General features: G+C 31.9%; 1 protein-coding gene across 1 annotated transcript; it reads right to left on the bottom strand.

Moving 5' to 3' along the window:
• Window positions 1–2,793: 2,793 nt before the first annotated feature.
• LOC127730326 (LIM and SH3 domain protein 1-like) lies at window positions 2,794–12,553 on the bottom strand. The gene is made up of 7 exons (XM_052238700.1): window positions 12,455–12,553; window positions 9,713–9,806; window positions 9,431–9,525; window positions 8,761–8,845; window positions 5,670–5,817; window positions 5,129–5,187; window positions 2,794–4,740 (listed from the first exon to the last, which is right to left on the bottom strand). Exons 2-7 carry the CDS (start codon window positions 9,779–9,781, stop codon window positions 4,567–4,569), a joined length of 630 nt encoding a protein of 209 aa, XP_052094660.1. The 5' UTR covers window positions 9,782–9,806; window positions 12,455–12,553; the 3' UTR covers window positions 2,794–4,566.
• Between the last annotated feature and the right edge of the window lie 453 nt (window positions 12,554–13,006).

Genomic DNA, 13,006 nt, shown 5'->3' with positions numbered 1-13,006 from the left:
AATCGCTTAAATCTAAACACCGAATGACATTGATGTATATACATACGTAGAAACGCCAGGAGCTATATGACCAAAAGGAATCTAAATAGCCAAATTTATCTGAGGTCAGTTCTGTAGTGTCCAGAGCCAAATTTATCTGAGGTCAGTTCTGTAGTGTCCAGAGCCGAATTTATCTGAGGTCAGTTCTGTAGTGTCCAGAGCCAAATTTATCTGAGGCCAGTTCTGTAGTGTCCAGAGTCAAATTTAACACTCAAATTGTTCTTCTCCGTCTTCTTTAATCCAGTCAATTCTGTAGGTGATAATAATAAGTTTTGTTTCCATGGATATAATAATTACCGTTGGGTCACATACAAACGTATTGATAAGCTCTCTCGTCAACTTTTCCATTTAAATTATGTATGTGTCTTGTCTCTTGCAAAGTTTTAGTACGGAGATGCTATGTACGTCATCAAATGTTTTACAAATACAAGCTTCAAAGTCTCCTCTTAGAAAGACTTCATAATATTCAATATATATATTTGAGAACAGTTTCTAAAAGTTCATCCAAAATGCTTGGTAATATTTAGAACTAAAATTATGATTCTAGTTTATATTCAGAAGCAACCAGTGTTCTAAAACATTATAATGGCAGCTTGCTAAAGTTTATTCAAATATTACGTATTGGAAAAAAAAACTTTCTTCTCTTCATTTGTTTAAGCAACCAAGTTCTTGAAGCCATCAGACATCTTATTTTTGCAAGATGTCGTTATCATTTGTGACAGTTTCGTTATGTGTAAAATTCCATATATTCTTATTATATTGATTATTGTAAAATTTGAATTGCGGAAAGCTATCATACTCATTTTCGGATACATCCAAAAACCTTTTAAATATTGGCTTTACCTTCTTGTACCAGTTCAATTAACATTCTATTCCCATTTGGGTTTTCTACGCTTTTATCTCTTCGATTTGTGTTTATTGTACAATGTATATGCTTATCACAAACTTTGTCAAGGCAGGTGGTTACTTTATTGTCTTGTTTGACAACTTCAAATTCCAAATGTGTTAATATGTCTTTTAAAACTTCAGATCTTTAGTGAATCTGACTCTCAATTACTTGAGTTGCCACAAGATGTTGTATCATGTTCATGTATATTGTTATGTGTAAAATTGTCCACATTTTGTAACGATTTATGTTTTTGCTAAGCCGAGATATCAGATCATATTTAACATGTTGCAGAGTCTTAGCACTCATTAGTTTTTCTTTCTTACTCATACAGTCTAAAAGATGTGCGGTTTCTTGTGTATACAAATACCTCTTTTCCTCCCCTATTTTCATGTGGATCCGAGACCACATTTGGCAATTTTCATTCTTATCAGATCTACCAAGAGTTTCTAGATGCTGTCTACGGTATCGATTAATTGTATTGTGAATACTTTTAAATCTACCATTTTACTCTGACACGCTCATGATATTTTTGAATTTGATTTTTTTATAAAATAAAGTCGATTATGTAGTTGTGGTTGACATTTAACAAAGACGTTAGAACTTGTCTGGCAAAACAATAACACATATGCTATACTATAAACCAACTTATTTTCGTGGAAACTTTTTTTCGCGTTTAGCCTGGTCTAGTTGACTTCGAAGCAATTTATTTTCATAATTTTCTTATTTCCTTTCTGTGTTCCATGATATAATGGAAGACCCAAGTTCAAACGTATTTGCGTATTTTTAATTCTAGCGAAAGTTGCGTAAATAAATCGCGAACATCAGTATCTTTACAGTAATTGGTTTCTTTTGATCTGACAACGAACCATACATTACAGCACATTTTTGGACATTTGGACTTGTGATGTACACACAGCAAAGGTTTTACGTAACAACTTGACAACAGACGAGTGAGAACAAAATTAAGGTCAAAATACAGAAAAAAAAAACTCTTGTATGGACATTTCTCTTGTACATACGTTTATTTGTATATTTTGATTTGGACTTCCTACTGTTTTTATTCTGGCGCTACTGATGAATCTTATGAAGACTAAATGTGCGTCTGTCCTTCCAAATTATAAGCTTGGTATCTTTGATGAGTTTTTTTATTATCTCTGTTGCTTTTCTGTATATTGAGTGACCTTAATTTTATTCTACGATCTTTCTATTTTTTATGAGTTTGTTTAAAAATTCGGTTTTTGTGTTGTTCGTGTTACTCAGTCTTAAGTTTTTTTTATGTTAAGTGTTATTTGTCTTTTGGTCGTTTTTCTTTTCTTGTCATGGCATTGTCGTTTTGTTTTCGACTTATGGGTTTGAATATCACTTTGTTATCTTTCACCTCTCTTTTTATTATGTTTTTACGCCAATATTGCGTAAAAATTCCAATCGTGTATGAAAAACAGCACTTGATGTAAAAAGAAGAATTCTATTTTGTAGCCGAAGAAAGTATGGATGAAATAACACATGTATTGATCTTGTTATCTGAAAAACGTTAACAAAACTGAAATTTCTAAAAAATTCAAGTAAATAAAATGTATTCCTAAAAATTATATTAAAATTTCTCGATATACTCTTCATTATATATTCACTCTTTGAGTAATTTTACCTCATTTCGGTACCAGCGTCTTACTTATGCTTTTAAAGTTCCATTACAAATCCCGATTTGCCAACTATTATATCAATGCTAGTATCCCAATATCACCGACCTAATATTTACTGTCGAAACAGCGATTTTTATGGCAATTTTCCATGTTATTCTTCCATGCCTATATCATTGCGTGTCTTGTACTTCAGTGGAGAGAAGAGATATAATAAAATACACAAAACGCGATGAGACCTTTATTTAAGAAAGCATAATAATACTAGAATATAAGTATAATATAAAAATTATATTTGTTACAGACAGCATGTTCATTAATCAAAGCACATTTTAATGCTACCGATATAATAACGGTCATTAATAATGAACAGTTCATGATCATAGAACTTGTGAAGTAATTTTACAGTTACATATTAACTCCGTAAATGTCTTTGTTATTTTAGATTCATTTTATACTTTACTATGAAGGAGTTGTTGGAAATACGTCAATTAGACAGAAGTTCAAGGAATAAAAAAAAAAGGAATGCCATAATAATGATTATGTGAATGCCGTAAACCGGTTTGTAAAGAATACCACCTGTCATATGACGAAATATCGTCGGAGTTTGATCTTATTATTTGAAAATTAGGAACAAATGTCTTAACTGGCATGTAAATTGAAATTGTTGAAAAGCGTCAGAGAAATGGAGTTAAGTGCCGTTTTTACGCAAACTTTGCTTAACTTATTATGAATGTAAACTAAATTCAATACTATATTGCAAATATGCACCAAAATTATTTTACAAAATGTTATCATAAAAAAAAGAAAGAGGATATTGCCTGTTTCATGAAAACATGAAGACAGTTTGTGTATCTTATAAAAGAGAGGCGAAATATACCAAAGGGATATTCAAACTCGTAAGTCGAAAATAAACTGATGACGCCATGCCAAAAATAAAAAAAGAAAAAGAAAAAGAAAAAGACCAAAAAGACAAACAGAATGCAAAACACAACATAAAAAACTCAAGATTGAGCAACACGAACCTCCACCAAAACCGGGGGTGATCTCAAGTGTTCCAGAAGTTTAAAAAGATCCTGCTCTACGTCGTGTTGTCATATAAGTACAAACCTAGTGATGGGCCTAATTCGGTAGGTCACATTCGGAAAAAGGAGGACGGGATTGAGGTTACGACGATTGGCACATATCCGTCTTCATCTGTGAAACGGACATTCCATAATGGTCACCCAACTAGTGATGGCGGATGACAAAATAATAATTATGTAACTACTGTAAACGGTTTGTGTAGAATGCGACCTGTCATGGGAAGACATATTTTTAGGAAATATTGCCATTCGTTTTTTACAACTACTATATATTATTGCCTCACTGACACATATGAAATACTTTCTTTATTTCGTAGTATTAAAGTAGAAAAAGAATTTGAAATAACAAAGGCATTAAAGCAGTTAACTGTAAAATTACAAACCATTGCTAAGACGTATTTTTCCTTAAGTGTGCCATTTTTGTTCTTGTATAATTTTGATAGGCACAGAGTTATTATATATTTATGTAAATATACAATGCATAAATCATTCAAATCGAAAAAAGAGTAATGTCTGAAAAATTCCCGATAATGAAGTGAAGAAGATTTTAGCAGTTTTAATCAGAATCGGGATAAGCAAACCGTGAACACTGCAATTAAGTTTTTATTCTGATTACAATGTAACTCAACTCATTCAGAGTCAATTGAGTTAGAAGAACAAATGCATATTATAATATAGTGATTATATTATCAGTTGTGATAAAGCAATATGATATCCAAGAAAAATTGAAACCAAAATTGACTGACGTCAACAAAAATTATCTGAAACTACAGAAATTCTCATATAACTATCTTCGAAAAACACATTTTTTCTTTTGTTTCACAGAAAAAAAACATTATGTCTCGCACCATGAAATAACAAATAACAACTAAATTTAAGTCTGAACACTAAAAACAAGCTGCTTAGGTCACGGTTTTTAAAGCTTTTCGAGATAATTCGATGGCATCATCCCATGTTCTCCAGTTGACATCACTGTACCTTTCAACCAAGAATCATCTATTATCTCACAATCTGTAATGATATCTCCCTCATTAAAGCTGACCTCGTCATCATCACCTGCTGCGTAATCATAAAGGGCGCGATAAATAGCCTGGAATTTATAAAGAGCAATAGTCAGCTTTTAAAATATTTAACATCTCTTTTCATAAACGGTGTCTAGCCCCATTTATTTACGAGTCCGTGGAGGATTACTTACATTGGATTTTGTGATTCCATCCAATATTCCTGGATTTTTCAGGTCATTCCAGACATTACCGTTAGTCATATTAACTGATTTGTTATTTAACTATTTAGTTTTTGACGATTTTATAATGTTGACTACTATGTGCAAAATTATTAAACAATGTTGTCTTCAGCTCAACTTGAATCAAAGTTTGGTAAATAAGATACATAAGGCATCTCTCTCTCGTTTTTAAAGTTATGATTTTAACACACTGACAAGTTACGAGCAAATACTTATTTTTTTGCTACAAACTTACGTCATCTTCAGCAGATTGTTGCAGCATTTCTTGTGTAGGATCTGGTTCTGGTGCTGGTGCTGGAATCAATCAAAGCAATCAATATGAAATATAAAGATGTGATATTATTACCAATGAGAGAACTTTGTCACAAATGTTGCCCACCAATCAAAATTGACGCGATTTTCGCATATATCGTAATAATTTGTCTTTGACATATAAATCTTAGTTTCCCCTTTTCTGTTTCTATGTGGTTCAAAGGGAAATTATATCCTGAAATATGTGAATATAGGAAGGTCACTGTTTCCTCAAAAATCAATCTGATAACAAAAGACAAGAATGGAGGTACACAACTACAAGTCATATAGATACATTTTGCCAAGTTGCATCACATTTGAATGCATCCGAAACAGATGTAACAACCATTGTGACAAACAGGCAGAAAAACAGACGAAAAAACATTACGGTTTCCTCAAATGATTTTGATACATTAATATATAAATTTCATTGGAAAACTTAATGCTTCCCATTTTCTCAATGAAAACCCATAAGATAAACTCACCCTGAGAACGTATCAATTCAACAGTTTCCGGTTGGGGCGGATCGACTTGGGCTTTTTGTTGTAATTGCTCAGTAAAATCCTGTTTCCCTGAGTCATCGACTGCAGTAAATTGTCCCTTCTGTCCTTCAAACTCTTTATGGTATACAATCTTAAAATGAAAGAAGTTTCGCACAGTACGGTTACAAATTTAATCCATTTAACAAGTTGGATTAAAAAAGGGAGAAAATATCAGGGGGATCAAAAATCGAAGTCGAAGATCAAAGAAAAGTAGACAACACCATGGTTGAACTAAATAGACAAACAGATAAAAAGACCACATTTCAACACGCAAAACTAAAGAAAAAGCAACACGAACCAAAACAAAACCAGGGTTAAATTTTACGCGGTATTTTGATCCTTTGATCAACACATTTCAAAGAAAATGATAGATTCACCGATTATAACGTGACCAGCTGGATAATACATGAATGGGGAAGTTGCACAATTGAAATCATGAGATTTAGAGTCTTCATAAATAAGATCCTACAATATGTATAAACTTGCAGTTAAAAACTTAAGATGCAATATGTGTGGTATAGGTATAAGAAATGATTGGAACATATTGGTCCTTAAAGTATGACAGTAGTATTTTTAAATTAGACAATGTGTTATTATTTGTTTCAGAAAAAGACTACAGGAAGTGTACTAGCTGAAGTATACAAGGAGACGATGGGTAAACCTCAATCAGACAGATACCCTAGGGTACAAATAACCAAACGACATATTGAGATAAATCGATGCAGTCTTCTACAATACGTCAATGTTCATCCGAGTCCCGATACATATAAAAATAAGAAAATGTGGTATGATTGCCAATGAGACAAGTCTTCACAAGAGACCAAATGACACAGACATTAACAACTATAGGTCACCGTACGGCCTTCAACAATGAATAAAACCCATACCGCATAGTCAGTCAGACCTGGGACAGGCACATATAGAATGTGGCGGGGTTAAACTAGTTTGAAGGCGCCAACCCTCCCCATAACCTGGGACAATGGTGTAAAGTACAACATAAGAACAAACTAATAATAAAATCAGTTGAAAAGGGCTTATCTCATCAGATGGATACAAAGCAGAAATACATCTAACAAAAACACAGAGTTGACTTGGCAGGGTACTTATACATCCCAACAACACAAAGACAATAAGTACAGATCTGAGAGTTCTCGCAGTTACTGACAGCTAGTTCAAAGCCAATGACAACAAATAAAAAAATCATGTATCTAAGACTAAAATATCAATCAGTACACATCCAACGTCCAATGGATTTAGTGTAAAGACGTCATTAACAGTCAGAGAAAAACATGACCTTGTGCAATGCCAAGATACAGGTATCGACAGATTGTAGAGCCATGAATGTGCATATGTATATAAAAGTGATCTTTAGTTTGATTTTAATTTACAAAATCAATATCCATACCAATAAAAACAATATTCAAAGATCTAATTATAGTGTTGAGTTGGTAACCTTTTCGAATAAGTTTATTCAAAGGATCGATAAGTTTACCCGGATCGTATCTGAATTTCATAGTTTACAATGATCTTTTGTGATAGTGCCTGCCGTCAGATGTAATCTACTATACCCATTTTTACAAACGCACACAAACGTAGTTTCTATAAACAAGATTTTCCATACATTATGAACGAGACTGACACGGGTTTTATTTCTTAAAAAGCAGCGCAAAAGTGCTTGCCCATTTGCCCTTGTATGGTTTCAACGAATAAATGATTCTAAAAATAAGGTTTTTGTATCCATCTGACGAGTTAAGCCCTTTTCAACTGATTTTATTATTAGTTTGTTCTTATGTTGTACTTTTACACCACTGTCCCAGGTTATGGGGAGGGTTGGTGCCTTCAAACTACTTTAACCCCGCCACATTCTATATGACCTTTGACATATAAATCAAATAAAACCGAATATGTTATCAAAGAAAATCATATCCAATGAGAGGCATAAAGTAAACTATAGGTAAACTGTGATTATTAAAGGGGCATTAGCTGTCAAATTCATGTTCACCGATTTGAATCAAATTCTTATATTCAAATATAAATTTTATATAGAAAAAGTCTAAAATAAACAATTAACAATGCATGGACGCGATAGTATATATCAGCATTTCGTGTGTATTTTAGTCTAGACGCCATCTAGTTAACCATCGAGATGACCTCCGAATACTGCAGACGGTCATATAACCCGATATAAACATACATGTGTTAATATGAATATGAATAGATAGCGACCACGTGTAATTGAATATGTCTAGGTCTGTTTGATTTCATGTTGTAGGTTAAAACATTATGTTAATCATCGTTTTTACCTGTATAAGAATGTTTGTTTGTGGATCGAATCAGTCAACGAAATGGTTCACCCTTGTTTTACTTTCAATGTTGACATTTTTTTCTTTCAATAGCTGATCACGCCTATTGCATACGTAACCCATCTACAGCTAAGAGGTTAAATTGAAGTTCACATGAATACGGTTTCACATGATGTCGAATTATTCCTTTGCAAGTCATTAATACATCAGCGATGCTTTTAAACTTATTTTGACCAATTTGCTCCAAACTTACTGCTTGAATATAACAAAATTCCGTTTTACTAATGCTTGAAACAAAAAGGATAGTATAATTACAATTTTTGTCTAACTCATAGCTAATAAAAATTGAGAATGGGAATGGGGAATGTGTCAAAGAGACAACAACCATACCAAAGAGCAGAAAACAGCCGAAGGCCACCAATGGCTCTTCAACACAGCGAGAAAATCCCGCACCCGGAGGTGGGCTTCAGCTGACCCCTTAACAAAAATATGTACTAGTTCAATGAAAATGGACGTCACACTAAACTCCAAAACATATAAATGAACTAAAAGTTAAAAACATACAAGACTAACAAAGGTCAAAGGCTCCTGACTTGGGACAGGCGCAAAAATGCGGCGGGGTTAAACATGTTTTGTGAGATATCAACCCTCCCCCTATACCTCTAGCTATTGATGGTTTTACTTAACCAATACCATTTATACAAATAGAAAGCAACCCATTAATGACTTACGTTACTCTGCATTGACGTATTTTGTTGGAGTCTTTTGTTCTCGGGGGTGTCTGCTACTGCTGTAAACTTTGTTGTTGGGTAATGTCTGATTTGAAGAAAAAAAGAAACAGATGACATCAATTGACTAACCAATATTTGAACCGAAAAAATGTGATTATATAGAAATTCGAACACTTGATCTTCAGAAAAAATATATTGGCTAAAAGATGAAAGTTTATCTAAAAAATGAATGGCAAACCGTATTTGTTTGCATACTGTGCTTTTATTAAAACACGCTCGTTTGATCTGTTATTTAGTTGGGAATATTTCATAATGATTATGAAATGTCTTATGATAACTTAATACATCAAAGCTGCCAGTAACAATCCAATTCAAAATCATGTTATTTCTATTCTGAAATATAATCTCAAGATACCGATTTTAACTTCAAACCAAAATTTAGTGAATTCAAACACGTAAAACAATTAAGAACCTCAAAATTAAACAGGTACTTAAAAGTTTGAAAGCATCCGTTCACTATGTAGTTAAAAGTATGTGGCGGGATGCTCTTAAATATGGAAAGGTCTCAAATAACAACTGGACCTATGCACCTGAACAAACAGCAAAATTATTTATCTTATTTGGACCTACATGCATTATTATATATCAGCATTTATAAAGCCTAACTTACGTTGCACAATAGGGTAGCTTGTTGTAACCTTTATAGTTTTTCATGGTTAACTTCAAGTTACAGGATTCACACTTGAAACAACTCTTGTGCCAGTACTGAAATAAACACGTAATAACAAGTTACATATGAAATAAATCTATAATGACAAAATTATGATATATCAATCGAAAATGATGCAACTTTGCTATTAAAATACAAATATTACGACGAACAAACATTTATTGGTTCTTTTTTTGAGAAATTTGCCAATGTTATAAGAGCATACATTCAATAAATACATACCTTATCAAGACAGTTGAGTTTTTCCACCGGATAAACAGTTTTCTCACACTTTGCACATTGAGGATTCATTTAAATGTCTTTTCTTGCAATTCAACTGAAAAAAAGGTAAACAGTTAGTGACTACATTCGAAGACAATAGCTATGATTTTGCCCCCAAAGAATTTCAAAATGTTACTGGCAAACACTTCTGCGTTGCTATGATATGTGTGTGATGATATGTGTCCCAAATAACCGGTTAGAAAAATACAGTGAACTCTTCTAACACAAAAATAAAATAGAAAATTTGCCATTGCACATATATAAAATATATATATTCAAGTAAATAAAATGATTTCACCACCTTACCACACTTGCTGTCAAAAAAAAAAAACAAAAAACTATAAAAGTTAATTATTATCTACAGTTTAAATACTAGACTATTTCAAATCCTGTATCAAGATTAATATTTTCATAATCTTTCTTATTAATATTTTTATAATCTACTTTAAGAGATGTATCCGCTAATTATTTGATCATGACATATGTTATATGTATATTGACCATTGGTATCTGTAACAATTAACTTACGAAAGTCAAACCAATTGGTTTGTTTCATTAAAGTAAATGAAACACAGTAAAATGCATAAACATGTATATGGCAAGAGACTTCAAAGAGCCTTTATCGCCCAACTGGCAATTTTGCAAAATATTGATACATTGCAATAAGAATATTTGTGTTGAATGCAAACCGTGTCAGAAATGTTTTGTCATGTTGATGATTATTGCTGGACAGTTTCAGTATATCCATTATATTTTAAGATAATAATAAAAATGAAAAAAATGGGTTTAAAATGTAGTAATAGGCAACAACTTGTATATGTCGTCAGTCGACGATTTCATTCATATTGACATATGATTTTGTAAATCTTGCGCCGTTAATAGCGTATCTTTTACAGTTTTAAGATATTTGGATAAAACAAAAACAATACAAAAACATAATTTTGAGCATGAGTTCTGTCTTAATACTTATTTGTAGATCTTATCTAATTTTGCTGATCATTTTTGCTTTTTATACTTTCTCTCTTTCAAGTCTCCTATAGTTTTCACCAAATACGCAATAAAAATGGGAAAAAATATAAAAGGAAGGTTACTCTAATGAGGAGTCGACTGATCATATTTGTTTTTGCATTTTTTACAGTTTCACCGTATCTCTTCTAGTTTGGTGCGAAACTGCAAATAAGCTTCCGGAAAACCCAATTCATATCATATGACTCATACAAGGAGTCTCTATCCTTTTTTTGCAATAAGATTGTCAAAAGAAACTAAAATGAAAGATAACTACCATTGAAAACCACAAACCATACATATAAATTCATTGTTACGATGATTGTATAACTGACATGACGAATTTGGATTTAAATCTATTCCGGCGCACTCGCGATTAAACTTTGATGACACGGTTTTAAGTTACATTTATTACAAATAGTTCAGGCATTACAATATATATCGAATTATAATTTTGAAAAATAAAACATAACACTCAGAAAGACTTCAGTGAGCTGGAGTAGTAAATTAAGAATAAAATTTTCCGATTGTAAACAAAACATCAATGTGAGGCTCTGGCGTCAAACGATCTCAATTCAGGAGTATCCGAAATCGTGCGAAAAGTATGAGATTTGACCAATTACGCAATCAAACAAATTTGTCTAAGGGACTGGACTAAACATGATATAAATGAACGTATCCGTTATAATGAGTCTAACAATCGTATTATATATTTTCAACTGACTCTTTTATTAGTAGTAGGCCTAACTCATAGACATAGTGCATCCTTACAGGTACATTCAGGTAGAAAGGTAAACTTTCTTCCCGATACCTTTAATGAAGGAGATACAAAATTTTGTCAATTTTAACATTTTACTTGATAATTTTGAAAAAAAATGTTTGTTTATTATTTTGTGAAACCATGTTTGCAAATATCGATTTGAAATTATATAATAGTTGATTGCATTCATTTCCTTGTAGCAGATTTCAAAGGTCATAGGCAGTTTAAGGTCAAACAAATCAGTCTACAATATGGTCAACTTGCAGTAAGTGTTTGTTGGTAAAATAGATATAAAAATGAAAAATATGCATAAAGCCCTATGGCCTAGTAAAAATAAATACATAAAAAGGCCAATTAAAATGTGAATACAACGTCAAAAGTACTTAATTCATCTTTTATCAGTCAATGTTCTTAAACACATAAGTAAGTATGATTCTAAAGATTTGTTTGCAATAGTATGTTTTTCATCTTAGCAGTTAGTCAAAATATAAATGCTTGAAGGTGTCTGAAATGGAATTCTGATAAATTTTATGAAATTTTGAATTTTTCATATTATAAACAGGAAGCAGGACGTTCAAACCCAAGTTAAAAGAAAAACCTTGTGCTACCTGTAAGATATTAATTTATTTATTCAGGTTTTTATTGTTTTTCAATCAAAAAATTAACAAAGCATGAACTAGTATTTGCAATGAGTCAAACTTGTCCTCAACAGCGGTTTTTAGAACATTTGTGAAAGTGTTAAAAAAATAAATTAATCAGTAAGTTTGATCGATTCGGTGAGTGGAACACATGTGAACGTGACATACATTATAAAACGTCTCGTTAGGAGCTAAAATAGAGACAGTCTATTAAACATAATCAACTAATGCACTCAAACAATTTTCTACCTTAAAACTGTACTAATAACAATATCATTTGCACAATATTTGTATACTCACTGTATGTAATTTATATTTAAAACATTTTAATCCAGTAAGATGTAAAATGGTGATAATCTTAAATTTGACACTCAAAAATGTAATGCTTTGTTTTCTAACAGGAAGTTATCGTGTAATTGTAATTTAGATAATTTTTTCTATAACAATAAATGATCTGCTGGCATTAAAGGGAAATAATTATTATTCAGTCATTGTAAAAACTAATTAATCAAAGATACCAGGCTGATTATTTTGAACGCCAGACCCAAGTTGTGTCTACAGGAGGCTCGAATAAAAAAATTGAACTGCCAAATTAAGTACGAAGTGGAGTAGAATTGAGGAAACAAAATTCAGAAAGGTTTTGCCAAATACTGCTTATAAGTAATCTAATCCTCGGGGGTAGAAAATCCTAAGTATTTTGAACAGTAAAATTTTGATACGTTCTTAATTTACAGGAAGCTATGATTTATACAACTTTGAATGTGTTCCATAATATGTTTTCAAAAGTTTTTTTTTCAAAATTTTAATCATCTTAAAATTAGATTTCAATATTCTTTGAAGAACAGAGGATAA

The sequence above is a fragment of the Mytilus californianus genome, unplaced genomic scaffold (genome assembly GCF_021869535.1).
Source record: "Mytilus californianus isolate M0D057914Y unplaced genomic scaffold, xbMytCali1.0.p SCAF_2, whole genome shotgun sequence".
Taxonomy (NCBI): Eukaryota; Metazoa; Mollusca; class Bivalvia; order Mytilida; family Mytilidae; genus Mytilus; species Mytilus californianus.
This window is presented reverse-complemented; position numbering and strand designations above follow the sequence as displayed.